At 36.5% G+C, this 21,786-nt stretch overlaps 1 protein-coding gene across 1 annotated transcript; it reads right to left on the bottom strand.

Annotated features, from left to right (window-relative positions):
• Nucleotides 1–39: 39 nt before the first annotated feature.
• On the bottom strand, nt 40–13,402 carry LOC129352412 (B-cell receptor CD22-like). Its single transcript, XM_055021381.1, is given in 16 exon segments — nt 40–486; nt 696–746; nt 1,255–1,343; nt 1,430–1,445; nt 1,574–1,690; nt 2,532–2,712; nt 2,714–2,808; nt 3,447–3,716; nt 4,581–4,856; nt 4,980–5,245; nt 10,380–10,659; nt 10,936–11,211; nt 11,343–11,612; nt 12,382–12,633; nt 12,731–12,766; nt 13,341–13,402. Coding segments are annotated over 16 exon segments (2,571 nt in total). The 5' UTR covers nt 13,366–13,402; the 3' UTR covers nt 40–415.
• Nucleotides 13,403–21,786: the final 8,384 nt, after the last annotated feature.

The raw sequence follows: 21,786 nt of genomic DNA, 5'->3' as shown, positions 1-21,786 counted from the left end.
GACTTTAATCTCATATCATTACACAAAAGCACCAAATATTCAAACGGCACAAATATTGTTTTGACTGCATGCATAGGAAAAGCAGAAAAGCTACAAATGCTGAATAAGAGTAATGGCAGCAATTTTCATATTTCATTTTATGAATCTTGGTAATAAGTTACTTTTGCAGAGATATAACTGGATTAAATCAGCTCATATTTGAGTTATTAGATTACAGCGCAGAATAAAGCAGCACAGCATGCACCCTACAAGGCAAATCACAGGATACATTTTTAAAACACAGCAATGTGATTATTGTCAGCAAACTTTGTTAGAGAATAAAGACAGCTGGGATATGGTAGTAAATTCATAACAAAAATCAGAACTGTAAGTAGAACTTCTATATGTGTGGCAGGAACATTGTCTCATATGACCTTCAGGCTGAGCTGTTATTTCCTGGTCTCACGTTGACATAAACAGAACTGTCCTCTTGATGATAAGGTCTCTCTGTGAACATTATAGCAAGAATATGGAAAAAAAATTATTAATATGTTGAAATATTCTCATTTGTTCTTCTTCAACGATTTTTTTCAGTTATTTACCTCTTCTCTTTGTGTATGTCACAGCTTCATCTGTAATGGAAATAGTTCAGAATTTTACATCTTATATCCTCTAATAACTTGGTTGTTCCGGCTCTGTAGTAAAATATACGTTACCATTTCCAGCGGCTCCACGCGGAAGGATAATTTGATAGATAGAAGTGGTGCCTGTGATGCATAACAAATGTAAAATCAAAATTAAAAAGCTCTGATTTCTGTTTTTGTATGTATAAATTTCAAGATTGATTTAGATCTTTTATATTTTCTTTATTTGGCTGCATCTAAAGAGGAAAGTTGTCAGTTGCTTCTTACTGACAATTAAACACTAACTCTAATTGCTGAATTGAAACAATTGCTGTGAAACAATTCAGTTTGCTTCATGAATGGTTTCCATGAAACTAACTCATGGCATTGATACAGCTGCATTTTATTAAATCAAGAAGCAGAGATATAATCACAGTGGATATTAATGCTGATGAAACGATGACGACGTTTAGCACAAACACACTTCAGGAGTTTAGCCCTGTTGTTTTGAGTTTGTCAGTCAAAATTAGCTCTATTGTGATATCCTCCTTTCTTATGAAGATGTGTCACAGCAAAGAAATGACTAAAATGAGTTATGAATGATTAAATTAAGAAAATGCAGTTTTTTTTTTTTTTTTGCTCGGTGACTAACCGTGCAGCAGAGAGCTGTAATCACCTTCCGTCTTGTTCGCTCCATGATTAGCGGTCGGCCTCCGGCTGCTGCTTTCAGACTGGAATGACCTAAAAATATGAAAGTGGTTTAAATTCCATAATTACAGAAATAATTAATGATCCATGTTTTAGATGAGAAGCCAGATGTTACTGACCTAAGACAGGACAAATCTGGGAAAGTTAAAAAACAAAAAAAGCATAATTGTTACAATTTATGTTTTGCATTTCAAAGCTAAAAATACTAATTGCGTTCGATTAATTAACAACGTTAAGAACCAATCTGATGAAACGTATCTCACCCTTTGACAGTCTGTAACGCCACAACAAGAGGAGGAGAATGATGAGGATGATTCCAACAAGTGGTCCAATGATAAACATCACAGGAAATGAAGAGCTGGCCGGACTGGACACAGTTACTGGAAATAAGAAACAATAAAAAATAAATCGGCAAGTTAGCTGCAGATTTTCCAAAGTCATTCTCTCTATTCCAGAAAAGTGTTACTTTCAATTTGAACACACCAGTGAATTAAATTATTACCTTGCTCCTTTCTAAATGCTTTAAATAATAAATAAGATATTAAAATATTAAAATTTCAAACGTTTGTCTCAAGTGCACATTGTGAAAGGATTTGATCTATGAGAGTTTAAATCTGATGCTGATTGTGATGCTCCATCACTGGTGACAACACAACGACATTAACACATAATTTATTTACTTTTTGATTGATTTATTTTTTAAAATTTGTATCAGAAATGAGTCACCATTCTTAGTGATGCTGACTGTGTCACTGTAGTCCGTGTAGTAAACTGGTTTTCCTCTTCGTCCTCTGCACCAGTACAGTCCTTCCTCTGAGACACTCATTTGTCCATTTGAAGGGAAACAGTTCTTTTCGGGTCAGAGGATCTGTGAAGTTTTGCTCGTTGTACCAGAAATATTTCCAACCGGTTGACGATGAGTCCACTGTACAGGTCAGAGTCACTCTGCCTCCTGTTGGTATCTCTCTGCTATTACTAATCAATCGGGCCTTTGGTTTACCTGTTGGTGAATTCACGATAAAGAAAATGACAAAAGTCTCATTTACTAAACATCAAACTTTGGTTAAAAGTTCTGAGACTTGCTGTTCCTGGTCCTATTTCTGTCAGAAAGCAATAGCAAATGTATGTACAGAGAAATAACATATAGTTTTGTGTGGTTTTTTTTACTTGACAGATATAGGGGAGCAATTTCCCAGATTAGACAAAACATTGATGACTCACCTGATACAGACAGTGTGATGGCTTCACTCCATCGTGTTAAAGAAAGCCCATCATCTCTGGGTCTACACTGACACGTGTAGTCTCCACTGCTGGACTCAGACACAATGAAAGTCCAGTCTTTACTGTCTGTCCTCTGTATGACCGACGCAGATCTCATCCATTCACACGTCCACTCAGTAGTTTTCTCCTCCCTGGACCTCACATGCCAGAGTGATCGACTCACCACTGAACATCTGAGGCCAGTTTGGTTGTCGAGCCACGAAAACCTCGTTGGAAACTGTTTCCATCAGATAAGAAGAGAAACATTAATAAAAACAACATTTAATGTTTTAAAACCTATCAATGTTTTAACACCTGTCACCTTGAAGTGCACACATATTAAAGTTAAAAGTAATTTAGCCTGTGTCAAGTCAAGTTTGATTGAATGGCATATTTCAGAAACAAGGAAGTTCAAAGTGATTTACACAAACATCATTCAGTAAACACCAACAAACATTAAAGTACATTAGATGTCATGGTCAAAAATTATAGGACAAATATGCATCAATTATATTGATCAATGTTCCAGTTATTTTGAGCAAAAGGCAACTTTATACAGGTGGAGTTTTAGCCTTGATTTAAAGAAACTCAATGTTTCAACATCTTTGCAGTTTTCTGGGAGTTTGTTCCAGATTGGAGCGTAGAGACTGAATGTTGTTCCTCTAACACAGTCAGATTTTTGGACTGCGAGAGGAAACTAGAGTACCTGGAAAGATGCACACATGGACGTAGCAACGTGTAAATCTACCTGCAAAGGTCTCAGGCTGGGATTCAAATCCGCAACCTGATTGTGTCAGGTGCTAACAACGGCCCCATCTAGCATCATAAACCAAACAGTGTTAAAGCCCAATGGGGCAAAAAGATAATGAAACTTACAGCTTATCTGGATAGTGACATCATCACTTGATTCAGTGTAGAATTTAGGATTTCCTCTCTCTCCTTCACACCTGTAGAGTCCTCCTTGTGCCACAGTGAAATATTTGTTTTCCTCATTGTTAGTTCTGACTTGGACTCCATGTGTGTGTGAGGGCCAACTGAACAATCTGTATTTCCATCCAGCAGAGGGCTCCACTGAGCAGATCAAGGTCACACTGCCCCCTACTGGTATGGTTGTTGGACCTACCATCAGTTTGGCTGTGGGTTTGTCTGTAGATGATAGAAAGGGAAATTGGTAAACTCTATAATAAACCTTTGTTGTTAAATTATGTTTCTATCAGACTAAGTTAATATATACAAAACGCTAAGAGAGTAAAAGCTGAGGATTTTATTGTGCAGCTTCAGCCACTGGGCCAAGATGAGCAACTGCCTGGGCTTTTTGAGACTCTGTTAAAAGCTGCCAAGAAAAAGACATTTTGGTAAAGGCAGGTCACAACCCAAAACATAATGTGGCTTACATTATGTAATTATGAAGAGTTACTGGCGAAAGGTGACTAGTTGACAAAAAAGAAAATAAGAAAAACCTCAAAGGTACTGAAAAACGTACCAGCACACAGGATTGTACTTCGTAAGTTTTCAGAACATGACATAATTGTGGGAATTATGTGATGGAGAGGGTTTGATTTAAGTTTGGGAGGGTGAGATGGAATCATGTGTGATGTTTTGTGTAGATAGAGAGTGTCAGACATGAGCTGAAACTACATAGTTAAAATCCTCTGAGCAACATCTCATGAATATTTCAAATTGATAAAATAGAAAAATCTACATCTGCTTGCTTTAATCTTTCTTTTAAACAAGCTTCATGTTTTTATTTTATAGGGGACTACACTATATAAGATATAAAGTCTTTTTGTTTTGTTTATTAGATATGTCTTCAGCAACAGTAAGCTCTCCTGGAGCCCCCTGCTGGTAGGGCAGCAGTAAATAGTGGTTTAGATTTGCTTCAGATCGACTGTCAGAGCATTTAAAAAAATTACTTGCTTGATACAGTCCTGGAGGTCCCCTGCTCCTCTCTGGTTTTGCTTGCTTTTGCTTCAACCCAACTCTCAAAAACCAACAAAAAACAAAACTCACCTGACACAAACAGTGTGATGGCTTCACTCCACTTCGTTGAAGAATACCAGTCGTCTCTTCTCCTGCAACGACACATGTAGTCTCCACCGCTGGAGTCAGAGAGCCTGAGAGTCCAGTCTTTACCATATGCCCTGTGAGACGCCAACCCAGATCTCCTCCAGTCACACGTCCACTCAGTGGTTTCTCCTCCCTGCACCTCACATGTCAGAGTGATCGTCTCGCCGCTGAACATCTGAGGCCAGTTTGGTCGTCGAGTTGCAACAACCTCATTGGAAACTGTTTCCATCACATATGAACAGTAGGAAAACAAACAGAACCATTAAAAAATACATTAACTGTTTCAGTTCAAGAAAAATATACAAATTTACAGAGTAGATCAAATGATTGATGAAACCTTACAGCTTATATGGACGGTGACCTCGTCACTTGATCCACTGTAGGATTCTGCTCTTCCTCTCTCTCCTTCACACCTGTAGATTCCTCCTCGTGTCACAGTGATGTCTCTGTTTCCCTCATTATTTGTTCTCACCTGAACTTCAGGTGTGTCTGAGGTCTGTCTGAACAATCTGTATTTCCATCCAGCAGAGGGCTCCACTGAGCAGCTCAGTGTCACACTGCCCCCTATTGGTATAGTTGTTGAACCTACTCTCAGTGTGGCCATGGGTCTGTCTGCTGTTAATGGAAACAAAATAGATAAATAACAGAATATGATAAAGAAAAAAAGTGGAGGTACATTATTGGAAAAAAGGTTAAAAGCTGTCCAGCTACCTTGAGTTTGTCCATAGCAGAGAAATGTTCTCAGCACTGAAATAAAGGTTGATATCTTATTGGCATTATCAATATTAAACATGACAGAAGTTAAGATAAAATAAAAGTCTGTCCCATCCACAAATTCACCATTGACTCTGTTGTTCTGTTTAAAAAATGCATCCATTTCTTTTGAAGACAACATTCAGGATTATTTTTGTTCTGTCAAAAAGCCACAGTTAGTTAAGTTTTGTGAATTATGAGCCTAAACTGCACTTTGAATACTTGACACCCTGACTTTGAGTCTGATGACGAAACATTTTCAGGCTTCCAACGCAAAATTCACACCATATTTAGTTTACAAGTTTGTGCCGTTTGTAACAATCAGCACCTTTTGGATCAAATTGCCGTGTTGCTGTGATGATGAAATCAGTGGATGACCAATATTTAAAGGAGAAAGGAAACTATGACAACAGGAAAGAGGTGCAATAGAAAGCTTGCTTTTGTAATTAAACAATCTTAATTTGTTTGAAATATTTTGCTCTATTTTCACCATCCAAACACAAAAGGTAATTACTTACACAAGGAGCCCAGCACAGAAATCGAGATGCTGCTCATCTTCGCGTTTTACCTCTTTGGTCAATTTTATTTTTCTTTAATGAGGGGACAAGCTCCAAATGCTTTAAATAAACAGATCACCTCAGACTTAACGCCTCAGACTGAGGTCACGAGGTCTTCATTTACTGACATTGACATCACTGTGTACTGCGTTTCTGCTACAAACCGCCGGGACTTTTCCTGTCCACTGACGAGAAGGTCGGGTTAAAATAAGACAAACGTTTCACGCATCAGTGGCAATAAGTGAATGAATAAAAGTGGACACAGATATTAAACGTAAGCAGGTTCTTCTTTTGGACTTTGAAGAAATTCAATTTTATAAAGCTTGCATAAGTGTTTAAAGATTCTGTTTTTTTTTTGCTTGTTTTTTTTTTTAATCTTTTGACCGTTTATTTGAAATGAATCTCTCACTCCAGAAACGACTGGAAGCAAAAACATCAACGATTTTCCCCTTTTTTCAACAGATTCAATTGCAACATTTAAATAAAGTCGAATTAGTTGTTTCGAGCTAAAGCAGCATGTGGTTTCTAGAGCATGGGAAACCAACCAGGGGACTATTTTTATAGTTGTCTTTAGTCTCTAAATACAAGTGACAGAATGATCTCACACAAGACCATAGGTGGGAACAGAGGCAGATAAGAGATCAGTGACACTGGGAAAGATGTGAAGTATTCTGCATTTAGAAAGGTGCAAAAAGCTCAAAAAGGTTCTGCGTGAGAACAACTTGTGCTCTTTAGATTCAGCGCTTACGGCCCAACGAAAACACCAGGGTGAGTGTGGAAGTGCAAAAAAATAGCAAAAAATGTTACAGAAATTCTGAAATTAATAAAATACCTTAATGTGTGAATAGGCAATGCTTCCCCAAAACCTTTAAACTAACAAAGATGGTAATGAATAACATAAAACAACAAACAGTTTGAGCTGCAGCAAACAGGAAGACAAGATCGTCATGCTGCTCTGCGCATTACCTTCACACAGTCCAAACATGGGCCTTCCTGTTTCAAACAGACCTGGAATGCCACTGGATTATACTAACAGGTCAAAGAGTACAAACAAATTTTAAACTATGAAAGAAAGTTTTTAGTCTAAACAATCTTTCTTTTATCCCCTCTTTTAAACTTGTCTTGTCTGGCAGGGTGTGGAGTATAATGGGGGGGAAAAGCCCCACATTTGGGGCAACTGTGTCTCTAGTGTGAAGTGCTTTTCTCTGGAGTCACGCTCTCATAAGCTCTTCTCATTATGGTCTAAAAACACGTTAGCCCATTAAAACTTGAGATCTAAACGTATGTGTGGTTCAAATGTATTTGGGCTGAAACACATTTCACTAGTCTGCAGGTCTTCTGATTGATGGGTTTCTGGGAAATGCTCCACAGGCCTCACTCTCATACTTTAGCATTCATTGGCACCAAAGCAGCAATCAGAGCACAACCTGAACACCAACTGTGTCCATGAATCGTTGAAACTACTCTATTTATTCATGTTTTACACATTTGTACATTTTGTACCTCATGCACGTTTCATTGAAAACAGGCACCAATAGTCAAACTGTGCTGCAGTCTGCTATTTATTACAAACACAGCAAAAGTGTGAAAGCCTCAAATGCTGCTGTATGGGTAACAATGGTGATGTTTATATTTTGTTTTATCTTACTAGAATCTTCCAAACTTTGTTATTTGTTGTTTTTTTTCTTTTTGTTTTTCTTCTTTATCACAAACTTATATAAGGTGATAGACAACACAGTGTGCAATGTTCTATTTTCTCTGCTTGTGAAAACATAAAACTAATGAAAATATTATTAAAAAATAAATTATGGATTTTTTTTTTACTTATCTATAACATATGAGCCATATCAACATCTTTTGCATCTTAAATCTGGGGAAATACAATAATCAGCACAACAAATAATGAAAATATGAAGACACATCAGATGAGTCAAAGACTTGCAGAATAACGCAGCAGCCTGCGGGGCGGCAGTGTTGTCCACAACTTTTCCTGATCTGAGAATAAAAACTGGAGCATCTGTTGCTGCTGGACTCCAGTTTCCTGCAAACACAGATCATATGTGTCACAAGGCTTCCTAATACTTTCTGTAACTCCTCAAAAAATGTGTATTAGAAACAGTTGCTGATTGAAACAAATGAAGAGTGCACTTTAAATTCAAAAGAAACCTGCTGGGTAACAGACTCACACTCTGTAAGTCAGAAACCAGAGTCACATGATACTGTAATAATAATAATAATAAAATAAAAAAACTGAATAGTTATCATTGTCAGAATGAGAAAGTGTTTTTAGAGAACAAAGACAAATGGCCTACAGTCATGACTTCATGACACAATAATATAGCTTCAAGTAAAGTATATAAACGAGGATGTTTATGATTAACCTCCACTTAATCACGTACGAATAATTAAAAATATAAGTGACAACAACCAAGGCAGGAATTTATCTGACCTTCATGCTGAGCTGTAATTATCTGGTCTCACATTGACATAAACAGAACCTTCTTCTGGATCAGGAAGATTCTCTGTTGAAATTGCCAAGAACACATAGAAAACATAAATTAGTGTTTCAAAATCTCCTGAGAATTTTACTAGTACATATACGTTACCGTTTCCTGCGGCTCCTCGGTTATGGACTGTCTCATACACAGACGTGGTGCCTGCAATAAATAAAAACGTCAAAGAAATAATCTGATTAAAGTTATACATGTTTATGTGCAATGCTCATTCTGCAGTTATGGTTGTGACAATTGATTTTCACATCGACATTTAGCTCATTTTTACACATTTTATGAAACTGCACTAAAAAGTTACAACAAAGTAAAGCTATGTTTATTGTGTGACTAACCGTGCAGCAGGGAGCTGTAATGACTTTCAATCTGGTTCCCTCCAGGATTAGTGGCTGGACTCTGACTGCTGCTTTCAGACTGAAATAACCTAAAAACATTAAAGTGGATCAAATTTAACTATGAAAGAAAGAAAAGTTTGCGACTGAGATGAGAGAGTGTAGATATTATATACTCACCTGATGCTGCACAAATCTGAGGAAGAAGACAAAGCAATTTGGATCATTGACAACAGACTTACATTGATTGACTCGATTTCAAAACCCACATGTACGGAAGAATTAAGAAGCAATAAGATGAGAAGAAAAAGCTCTCACCCATGGACCATCTGTGACGCCGCCACAAGAGCAGAAGGACAATGAGAACCACTCCACTAACTGGTCCAACGATCAACATCACATGAATTGAAAAGCTGACAGGATTGGATACAGTTACTGGAAAAACAAAACATCATAAACTTCATAATCATCCCCAGTATTTGTCGTGTTCCTCTCAAAGGTTGTACGAGAAGATGCAGAACAAGAAAAACACAATAAACAAATTTACTTTTAATTTAACGGGATTAACATGGACTTGTTAAGTTATGATTTTCTTTATTAAAAAATAAACAATTTGTTTTGGAAACTATTTAATACAATAAAACAGACAGTATCATTTTTGACTCTGTATTAGAAACAAAGCCTAGTTAAACTCACCATTACTACTGATTGTGATTGGATCGCTGTAGTCTGTGTAGTACACTGGTTCTCCTCTTCCTCCTCTGCACCAGTGCAGGCTTTTCTCTGAGACACCCATCAGTTCATTTGGAGAGAAAACGGGTTCTTGTGTCATCAGAGGTTCATCAGGTTTCTCATCTCTGTACCAGTAATATTTCCAGCCAATAGATGATGGAGTCACTGAGCAGGTCAGAGTTACTCTGCTTGGTATCTCCAGGCTGTTGGCACTCAACTGGACCTTTGGTCTACCTGTGATTAAAGAGAAATAAATAGCATATATGAAAGAGTTCTGAGACCCAATACACTACTGACAACAAATAAATAAATACACAGGGAAGCACATTTTATTTTCAAAGCATCTTTCAGGGAAATACAAAAAACAAAGAACGCTTCAAAGAGAGTAAATGACTATCTCAAATTTGCTGAAGAAACAGATTTTTAGAACGTCCTCTTATCTATTAGAATGTTTCCAGTTACATTTGAAGTACACCTAACACAACATTTTGGATAAAGAACGTCATGCAAAGCCACCATGATGATGACAGTAATTGTCTCAGGCTGGATTGTTAGTCCAGAACCTGACTAACTTGCAGAAAGGCAGAAGATCTGATCATCAGTTTTTGACATCAAGCTCAAGTCTATTTGGCTTATGCAATAATCCAAAGTCCACCAGCAAGTCCACCTTTCATTGGCTCGCCACAATTAAGATAGAGGTTTGCCAACATCCAGATTGGTGCAGGAGTTTCCCCAACACAGTCTGTGTGGAAAACACTTACACTTACAGAAGTAGGAAGGTCTTAAGAAGATCTTATTTTTATTTTTTACAAGCAACCTTGTTTTTCATGGCAGCTCTACAGCTCTAACAAACATAACTTACCTGCAACAGACAGTTTGATAGTTTCACTCCACCTTGTTGAAGAAAACCAGTCGTCTCTTCTTCTACATTGACACATGTAACATCCACTGCTGGACTCAGAGACTCTAAAAGTCCAGGCTTTACTGTCTGTCCTGAGGATAACCGACCCGTCTCTCCTCCAGTCACACGTCCACTCAGTGGTTTCTCCTCCCTGGATCTCACATGTCAGAGTGATCCACTCACCACTGAATATCTGAGGCCAGTTTGGTTGTCGAGTCACAAAAACCTTCTTGGAAACTGTTTACATGAAATATGAAGCGAAACAAGAAGTCATGTGAGAAAATTTAATTGAGTACATTCAGTTTCCATGAAAAAACCCAAATCAAATGTTTTTGACAGATTAGCATGTGTAAGAATTATACAGTATCAATTAACATTTAAGAAAATATTCATCCATTTTCTGGTTTTGGCCACTTTTGAACAAGATTTTCAAAATGCTGTTAGATATTGAATTAGTTTCTTTTTTTTTATTTTAGAGGTAAAAAAACAACAACAACAACAAACCTAACTTACCTGATACAGACAGTGTGATATTTTCACTCCACCTTGTCAAAGCATACCAGTCGTCTCTTCTCCTGCAATGACAAATGTAGTCTCCACTGCTGGACTCAGAGACTCTGAAAGTCCAGTCTTTACTGCATGTCCTGTGTATGAATGACCCAGATCTCCTCCAGTCACAAACCCACGCAGCGGTTTCTCCTCCCTGGACCTCACATGTCAGAGTGATCGTCTCACCAATGATGATATGGGGGCCGTTTGGCTGGCAGGACACTACAACCTTGTTGGATACTGTTTACAGAATAATAATATTAGTTGTGTCTGAACAAAAACATAAAATCACATGAGAAGCATTGCTTAAGTAGATTAAGTTGACTTAATTTCTTACAGTTTTGTAACTGCTTTCAAGACACAAAACTCACAAGTTTTTTTAACGGTGACGTCGTGGCTGGGTCGGCTGTAGAATGGTGGTTTTTCTCTCTGTCCTTCACACCAGTAGATTCCTCCTTGTTTCACAGTGATGGCTCTGTTTTCTTCATGACCTGTGCTGATCTCTTCAGAGGTGCCTGAAATCAGTCTGAACCATCTGTATTTCCGTCCAACGGAGCTCTCTATCAAGCATCTCAGTGTCACACTGCCCCCTACTGGTATGGTTGTTGGACCTGCTGTCAGCGTAGCTCTGGGTTTCTCCGCTGTTTTGAAAAACAACGAATCAAAAAATAGTACATTTTATTTATTTATTTTAAATGTCTTCTAACATTTTACGACATATCTCGATCAAGTTAGTTACACATTAACAAAGCAATGGGTGGCAGAATGTACTGATTTAACTTCCCTTATGAAAATTAATAGAAAAAAAATATGTTCTCCAGATCCCAAGAAATAATACAATTAAACAAGAACAGCAACTGCTTATCCAAGCTCTCACAGTAAACATGTGTAATTTTTACAGATTTATTCGCCTTGTAAATGAACCCAGTGTTACGTTTAAACTAACAAATAACAACTGATGGTCATTTATGCTTCTGTTTGTCTATTTCTGTTGTGTTTATGCACTACTTCACTGACACCACAAGGTGGCGGAAAATCCATCCATTCATTTTCTGACACTTTTGTCCCCAGTGGAGACAAGAGAGATAATTTAGAGAGACCAATTAACCTAGCAGTCAGGTTTTTGGAGGAAGACAAAGAACCTGGAAAAAAACCCACACATGCACAGGGAGAACATGCAAAGACCCTACTACTGGTGTGAAGCCGGGAATTGAACCCAGGACCTTCTTGCTGCAAGGCAACAGTGGTACCAACTGCGCAGCACAAGGAAAATCCAACATTGTCAATTGATTTTCTCTTTCCAGCCAGAAAATAAGAATTTAAGTGCATTACATTACAAATGTTTTCTTTATGTAATTGTAAAAATGGTAATAACCAATGATAAGATGTAAAAAATCCCTTTAACCTTACCTAAAACAATCAAATAGATAGTTTTGCTCTTTTTATAGACTCCTCTCCTGCGAGCAGAGCACTGGAATTCAGTGATCTTCAGGTCTTCTAGCGTGTAGCTTTTCTGTAAGTCGTAGGCAAAAGTATCTTCACTCCTCCTGGTGATTTTGTATTCCCAGTTCGTCTCTTCTCCTCCGTTCACGTAACATCTGAAGGTAACAGACTCTCCCAAATAAAACGTGGACCAGTTGGGCTCAGTTGTCAGCACAACATCTACAACACAAACATTTAACACGTGTAAACGTTCACTAATGGAGCAGTGAGATCTCAGTGTGACATGAAAAAATGCGAACAAAGAATACTGACTTACCTTGAGCTTGTCCACCCCAGCAGAGCATGTTCAGTACTAAGAAGAAATTAAAATGATGTGAACATTAAAGAGACAAACAAGTTGCTGATTATGTAGAAGGTCTCTCTTTTTTTGTTCATCAGCATGACATCAGATGGTTAAGATTTCTTTTCTTTTTTTCTGGCTGATGAGATCATCACAAACTTCTGCATTTTCCTGAGAAACTTCACATCTTGATTATGAGTCAGAGATCTCAAAATATCCTGCACAGCTTCTGGAAATTCACTCCCACTGCTACTTAAAAATATATTTATTCCGAGTAATACATCTCACCCTTCGCTTCATGTCACATTTTTCATTATTTTTGTTTGTTTGTTGATTAAAATCTTTGCAGCCGGGTTGACAATGCTACCTCTAAAAATCTATAAAATTTTGTTAAATTCCAGTTTATTGTGAAAACAGAGCACAGGTAACATTAATTAATAAACACTTCACGCTAAAAAGACAACTGGAATGGCAGCACAAGGGAAATTGTTGACGTTAATAATTGAGGAGTAGATTTCTGAAATCCAACATCCACTTTCTCCCTTTAATTTTTTTCCTATCAAAACAAAAAAAGTGATCTACTTACACAATAAGTCCAGCGCGTAACGCATCGTCTTCCCCGTTTTGAAATTCAGACCAAACAATGCCGTTCTGCTTTCTCCTTGGTTTTCAGAAGAGGCGAGTTTGTAATGTCTGTAGAGACAAAGAGCAGCGGGAGTCAGGATGTTTCCTTCATAACAATATGAAATTTTGTCCGCTTTGATTCTAAACACCCACCTCACGCCGCTGATGCTTCCTGTCCAGTGACGAGAAGGCGTGGTTGAAGAAAGACGGAGCGCCTGGTTTCAGTTCCCAAGTTTAGTGTGCTAGACATTATCATTAATTAATATAAGTTGAGGTACTGATAATTTAAACTAACAACAGACAGCGGGAAACACAGACGTTTCTTTGAGAAGAGGTAGAAGATGAGACAAAAACAAAGCAGATTTCATGTTTTATAGATATAGACAGATGGAAACTGTGGTTCACAGAGAACTTACAATCTGTGGCAAACCACTGATACACTGTGTCTGGTTTTTCCCAAACATGGTGCTGTGTACTACGATGAAACATTTGTCCTATGAGCTCATCCAACCAAAGGACAATATACCAGAAGCTACACAGTCCACTTTGACTCAAGCTGATAACAAGCTAACAATGTGCTCTCTGAGCTGTTTGGAGGCTGCAGTGGGGTTCTTGTGTTTGATGCCCTCAATATTGGACCATCTGATCTGGGAAAACATTTTCAGAGTCATTTACTTGTTGAAAAGCTTAGTCTGAGGGAACCGAGACTAAGCAGGATGCATAAATATGCATGATAACATTTTCACCTGACTTAACCCCATTGGTGAAATGACCCAAATGAGGTTAAAGGTCACTTGGCACATTGAAACTATGTCATCCAGATCTATTGTTTTTTCTTAGATTTATAGTGTAAACAGATCAGATCTGTGTAAATTAGACTATAAAGCCTACATAGACGCAATAATCCATGAATATTGCATGTTAGGGAGGTCTAAGGCTTGAAATGCATGCATGGAAAAAATTGTGATTAAATGGGTTAAAGTAGATGAACATGTGGGGAAAAACAAAAGATGATCCATTGACTGTTCTTGTCTTAAAAGCCCTGTCCTTCTCAAATTTTAATCAAGTAACCTCTACATCTGCTGTAGGAGCACCAATTAGGTAGGAACCCCAGAAAGATACATATCTGTTTAATTTGTAGTTGTTTCACTGAGGCGCCAGTGTATAAGTTATTCTCATCTTTTGTGGCAGGATTTGTTTCTGTGTCTCATCTACTCAGCAGTAAATACCTGAAACAAGTTGAAATGATCTGCCACTTATTATTTGTGATTTTTTTGTTTTGTATTTGTACCGCAGTGGGCCATTTAATGATGTTTAAAGTAAACCTACAGAAGAGAAAATATAACTTTATCTGGGAAATAAACAGATTATTTTGCATTTCAATAACAAAGTTTATTATAAAAATGAAGGTAAAAGAGCAATGATTACATATAAAAACATGATGTCCAAACTTCTGGCTGCACATTCAGCTGCAAAGTAGAAGTTGAGAAGCATAATACACATGAATGTAACTGTAAGTTTTTAGTGGGCAGTCCACTCGCTTCAATTTTACATTTTAAATCGAGTTATGTATTTGATACATAACAGGTTATTTTTAACAAATACATGTTTAAAAAGCTACAACAAATGAAATAAAAATACAAATCAACAGCATTGCTTGTGTCATAAAGGCAAACGTGATATTGCAAAAAATCAGACAAGAGTTTTATATTTACAAGTTAACAATTGAAAAGTGTGAGAGAATATTTGATTTTTTAAAGACTATTTTGCTTCAGCTCAAAAGTGAATTTAGTATGCAGGGTGCCGTCACTCTTTTAAAACCGAACCTGACGTTATAAAAGTTAGTAAAGCAAAAAGAAAAAATAAAACTGATGGAGGATATGAAACAGCAACAGACCAAATTCAAAATATTGGCAGCAGCCTGGATCTCCAGGTCAATTAGATTAAAAAATATCTACATCATACCGGATTTGCACCGGATTTTGCAAAGCATTTCTGTTCACACTGCAGAGTGTGTCTGATATTTCTTTTACCTACTTCAGTTTCAGACAATATTTGTTCATTCAGCTGTAACAGGTTTTTTGAAGACGTGTAACCAGAGCACATAAGAATGTTATGAACTTAATTCACATCATAAATCCTGTTATAAACCAAAACATCCTACAGCCTACATGGCAGAGTCGACGTCCAGAGCTGCTCCTGACCTGATGCCAGAATAAACCGTTTTATCTGTGGCTGTAGGACTTTTCCTTTCTGTCAACGAGACAATGATGATGCACGTTAGTTATGATGATACACAACAACAACAACAACGCTACAACAATATGTCTTTACCTTTATTCTTTCTTTTGGCTTTAGCCTTGTGGTTGATCTCAGCATATGTTGGAGTGACCTCTACAACAGAAAACATTGAAATCATCAATCAGACAAACTAAAAATCTTCATACTGTGTCGTTTTCTACTGGTGATGATAACTGTGGCGTAGCATGATTTCAAATCCAACTCCCTGAGGATTTGCTTCAAAACAAAACCTGTCGTCTCTTTCAAAGAGACAGCGCCACCCTCTGGTTCTCGAGGCCTTCATAGTGAGATTATCTCATAATAAATAAAATCAAAATCAAAAATCTAAAACCAGTGTCGGCTATTTGGTGATGTTGTAAGTTGTTTGTGTTTGGAAATAATTATTTAACTCAAAGTATTTCCATTCATTTTGAGTTTATCTGCAGCTCAAACACATGAATTATTTATCAGTCACAGATCCTCGTTAAATAACACAGTTGTTGGACTTTGAGCTGCTTATAAGTGAGGATCTAAACCAAAGAAGCCGATTATAAAACCCCTATATTTACCAGACAATTAATTTATTTTACTATTGCTTTTTAATCATATATTTGCTTATTTTTTCATCGCCAAACATGTTTTGTTTCATGTAAAAATGAAAACAAGATTTTATATCAACATATAAGTATAAGATCATAGAAATAACATGAAAGAAATAAAAGTCTAAGAACAATGGAAACACGATATAAGCACTAATTTTCATTCACTAAAAACTTGTTGAGGTTCTAACCCTGAAGAGGAGAGCTGTATTCATGACCGCCAGCCTGGTCGACTCCATCAGTTCTGCTAGAAAATAGTCAGTCAATTTAATACATAAATCAGAAAAAAAAAACTGTTATTAATACAAATAAATTAAAATGTGAGAAACTAACCTGGAGCAAATAAACCTGTGAAAAAGAGATTTGCCGTTACATTAACTGAGAAATCTTTCTTCTTTCTTTGTATGATAAAATCAAAGCAAATTTGTGTACTTAGTTAGTTGAGCAAAAAATAAAATAAAATAAAAAGAAAGGCTTCACCCTTGGACCGTCTGCAGAAGCACAGCAGGATGAGGAGAATAACGAAAATAAATCCAACAACTGGTCCAACGATCAGCAGCACAAGATGTGAAGAACTGGACACAGTTACTGGAAATAAGAAACATGAAGTGGAAACAGACTTTATTCATCTGAAAAAAAAAATATTTCAATCTTTAAACACATAAATTATGAAATATTTTATGAACAAATAACCTTGTCATTCCTTTTATGTTTTTCAGACTTATTTGATAAATTCATTGTTTGATCAGACCATTGAAAGTTTGAAAGCACCGTTGAGAAAAGGTGTAATTTCTGTTTGAAACTAAAATGGATTTGAGTGGACATTAATATACCTTAAAAAAACATATCCCGCTGCATCCAGTCAATCCGTTCAAACAGCAGAAGTTAGGATGTTGTACCAAATTTCTGTGAAGAAATTGTTGATCTATCCTCACAGCTCAGACCAGGTTGCATCCAAACTGATGTCACAACAACGATCTGAGTAATCTAAGCTCACCAAAAAGTCACTTTAACGTGCACTCTGACTAAAAATACTCAGTAATAAACTATTTATTAACTCATAGGAGTTGTGTGTTTTATGAAAAAACAAACACAAAAAAAACACTTCTGGGACCAGGTGCATATAGCTGTTACCATTATCATTTACCATTTACAATTAGTAAAAAAAAAAAACAATTAAATAAAACAAACCATTAAATCACCTGTTATAGTTTCACTCCACCTTGTTGAAGAAAACAAGTCGTCTCTTCTTCTGCACTGACACTTGTAGTCTCCACTGCTGGACTCAGAGACAATGAAAGTCCAGTCTTTACTGTCTGTCCTCAGTATTATTGACTCGTTTCTCATCCAGTCACACGTCCACTCAGTGGTTTGTCCTCCCTGGATCTCACATGTCAGAGTGATCGACTCACCACTGAAGATATGAGGCCAGTTTGGTTGTCGAGTCACAAAAACCTGGTTGGAAACTGTTTACATCAGATATAAAGAGAAACATTAAATCAAATGAGAAATTTAATTTCCTAGTTGTTGTTTTCTGACAGTCTTAAAAAACAAACTTACACATTATTTTAATGTTTTTCTCGTTGCTTGAACGACTGTAGAATGAGGGATTTTCTCTCGTTCCATGACATCTGTAGATTCCTCCTTGTGTTACATTAATATCTCTGTTTTCTTCATCAGTGAGTTGAACTTCATGTGTGTTTTCGGTTCGTCTGAACCATCTGTATTTCCATCCAGCAGAGGGCTTCACTGAGCATCTCAGGGTCACATTGCCCCCTACTGGTATGGTTGTTGAACCTGCTGTCAGATTGGCTTTGGGATTGTCTGCAATTATAAAAACAAAAACATAATATTTGATCTTATATAAAAACTGCAATTAAAAGCTTGTAGTAAAGAATTATGTTTCAATAAATATGTCAGTGCATTTTATTTTCATCTTTTCTTTTTATAGATACTTTTTAGAAATTAAAAAAGAAAAAAACATGTTTGAATTTGTTTCATTAAATAACATAAAAGAGTTCATTCTCTCTTCTGAAAAGATAATGTGATTAACTCTACAATTAAGTAAATCTATTTATTCACATCAAGGTAAATAATATTTTCTTTGTTTTGTTGCTTTTTTTCAACTTGTGGATCAGTTAACTTTATAAAAATTAAACCCAGTAATTATGTATGTGTAACTTTTCAGACACTATTTTATCAACAAAATAATCTGATCGAAATTATAAAATAATTAGAAAATGCATGTTTTTTACAGCTAACAGTCATATGAACATTTGTGATTCTTTAAAATATTCAGGTCTTACCTGAGACAGAAACAGTGAGAGTTTTACTGCACTTTGGGAAAGTTGAACCCCACTTCCACAGACCACAGCAACGATATTCACCACTATAACCAGTAGGTAGAGATTTAACTCTGAAACGTTTATCTTCTCTAAATGGAAACAAATCTTCCCCATTCCTTTTTAACTGGTACAACCAGTCATCGTCTCTTCCTTCATTCATGTGACAGATAAATGTAATAATCTGTCCAAAATAAAGAGTCGACCATTTGGGCTCAATAGTCAGCACAGGATCTGTAACAGAACCAACATTCAGCACGTTTCTCTTTTGATTTATAACAAATACACAATAATTTAAAAATTAACACATAAACAAAAAATAATATCTGATATAAAAGATAAACTGGATTCAGTTCCTGAGAGGATAAATTATTGAAATACAGATTAAAAGCAGAAGTTACCATGAGCTCGTCCACAGCAGAGGAGTGTGTTCAGCACTGAAATAAAGTCTGAAAGTTCATCAGCATTAAATAATAAATCAAATTAAATCAAAAATATTTGCCAAACTCTCACATTCAGCTTTGACTCCATTTACCTGTTAAATAAATGCAACTATGATAAAAATAGTGAGTATTTATTTGTTCTGATAAGAATAAAAATATTTTAGTTCACACTTTATTTTTTGATGAGTTAAAACTTCATTTTATAAACTTCACATCCTGACTGAAGACAGAACATCTGCAGACGTTTTGCACGGCTACAGAAACTTCACTCATCTCTACTGGTTAAAAAGTGATAAAAGTTTTTAATGAATCATTTGAGGCTCTTGTATCACATCATGTCTCATTTTTTATCTTTGCTATATAATATTTTCATTGCTCCACATTGTTTTTATAGGATATAAAGTTCTGTGCTAAACTTTGATTTTACAGGAAACAGTTTTTCAAAATGTTTGTGTTCCTAATTTGTCACTGAAATAACCTGTTTGAAGTCGCAGCAAACACATCAAGAACAAATGGTTATACTAAATAAAGCGTCAAAAATACATTGGAAGATAAAGTAGATATTGCAGCAGACAAGATGTGAAAGACGACGTTCTTCTAATCTGCATCATTCACACAGATAAAGTTGATCTACTTACAGAGTGAGACCAGAACACTGGCTGAGCTGTTCCCCATCCTGACCTCAACCTGGAACCTTGTGTTGCTCTGCTTTGGTCCAAAAATCTCCCTTTCATAACATGCAGACCCTGAAACGTCTCTAGAGAAATGGAGCCGTCTGAAACAGGATCAACGTTTTAAATGAGGAAGACGTAGCAACGTTTATTTTAAACACTGACATCACAGCACTGAGTGTCTGCTGTGAAGTTTCGGTTGCAATGTTGAGAAGTTGTGGTAAAATAAGAACCAGACTTCTTTTTTCTTTTCTTTTTTTCTTTTTTTTTTAACAGAAAGGTTAATAAAAAAATAGAATTTACTTTGAATAAACTGTAAGCAGGATCATTGTAGCACACGAATAGTTTAAATGTTTAATGCACTAATTGGTTTGTGTTGCGTGTGAACTCACTGACAAACAACCAGTAAAAATCCCCTTTTCTTCCGAAAACAAGTGATGGGTGAGAATGATCTCACCTGTCATAGATATATAAGGTCTTTGGCGTAGATAGTCAGACATGAGATCAGACATTGTGAAAAAGTTAGGCGTTTAAATAGATTTAAGAAGAAACTCTAAAAATGTACGGAGAGTGAAAAACAGTTTATGTGTTTCATTGAGCAGCGTCTGTTTGTGAGAAAGGAAGAAGGATGGAAAATTTTCTTTTCTTCATGTAATCTTCTAACAATGATATCAGTCAAACCTGTAGCATTCACTGACCTTTAACCTGATCCTAACTTTAGCCTCATGTGCAATATATCTTATATTCATTTCTTAACTTAGCATGAAAAAGCCGTTAGCAGCTCTGCTAAACCAGCATGGTTTTTGGCTGTGAGGTCATAGAAAAGCATTTGTTTTTCTATGGTACTTAATTTGCAGTTTTCTATACTAAATATTTCACTTCAGTCCAGATCTTCCACTGAGCTTGCAGAGTGTCCTGCAGAAACTCTATAAATACAACTGCGAACGTGCTGAAGTTCATCTTCAGTGGCATGCTGCTCAAGAAGTGTTGACCAAAGAAGCAGAAGTTCTCTTTAATGATATGACGACTCAGCATCGCCCTCTGGTGGCAGGCTTGTGGATACAGACTGCAGGCCATTGTTTCAGAGTTTGGGTCTGCCACTAAAAATTGTCCCATTCATTCTAGTTTCAGAAGAAATCAGATGTGTTTCAAGGCTCTCTGAATTGTTGCTGGTGCTAAAATAACATGGTTGTTGCAGCTGCAGGCAGCAACTGCGTTGTCAGTGAGGAAGAGGATGTTGAGCTTGTTGATGGATTTGTGAGATGTTCTGCTGCCGTTTCCAGCCAATCAGACTGGATGGAGCAGGATCATGTGAAGCAGCAGAATCCTGCAGACACACAAGTTTTCTTCCTGGATGGATCACCGGACACGCAGCACTTTTCTGTAACGATGAAAGAAATTTAGTGCTTAATAGCACCACCTGCTGGCTACTATCTGTAAGCACAAGTCACTGACAGAAGATTCACAGATGAAATAATGTTCACTGTTGTTATCAGGACATAAAGTAAAACACTCTTTTCTTTACTTCGCACTTCAATTGATTTTGTATCAGGTGCTGCATGTCCAACTGTTTTAATTTTACATCTAAAAATAACAATATTGTAAAAATAAAATAAAAAAAGCATTGGTGTTGTTTTATTTTCCTACTGATAATTAGAACCTAGAAAGAGCAGAAAATAAAAAAACAATTTTATTAAACTCTTAGCCTTTTTTTTTCTTTTTTTTTTTTAACATGATTGAACTGACGGCCATTTTCTGGACTGATAACTTGGAAAACTGTGACTTAATGTCGCCATCTGCTGGCTGCTGGCTGTAAACCTTCAGAATCCAAAATGTGATTTATTAAAATATTACATTTAATTTACAATTAATGTTAAATCGTTCATTTTCTCATTTGTTTGTGCTGCAGTAAGACAATAAAGACCATTAGGAAACATTACCTACTATTCAATGAACACATCAATAACGTCACTGTGTTGTAGAGACAATGTTATTTATTCATGTTTATACATTTGTACATTTGTATACTTTTGCACGTTTCTAGAAAAACAGGCACCAACATACAAACTGGGT

Source organism: Poeciliopsis prolifica, unplaced genomic scaffold, assembly GCF_027474105.1.
Source record: "Poeciliopsis prolifica strain line A6 unplaced genomic scaffold, Auburn_PproV2 SCAFFOLD075, whole genome shotgun sequence".
Taxonomy (NCBI): domain Eukaryota; kingdom Metazoa; phylum Chordata; class Actinopteri; order Cyprinodontiformes; family Poeciliidae; genus Poeciliopsis; species Poeciliopsis prolifica.
Note: the sequence above shows the minus strand (reverse complement) of the source record. Positions and strands in the feature narration are given on the sequence as shown.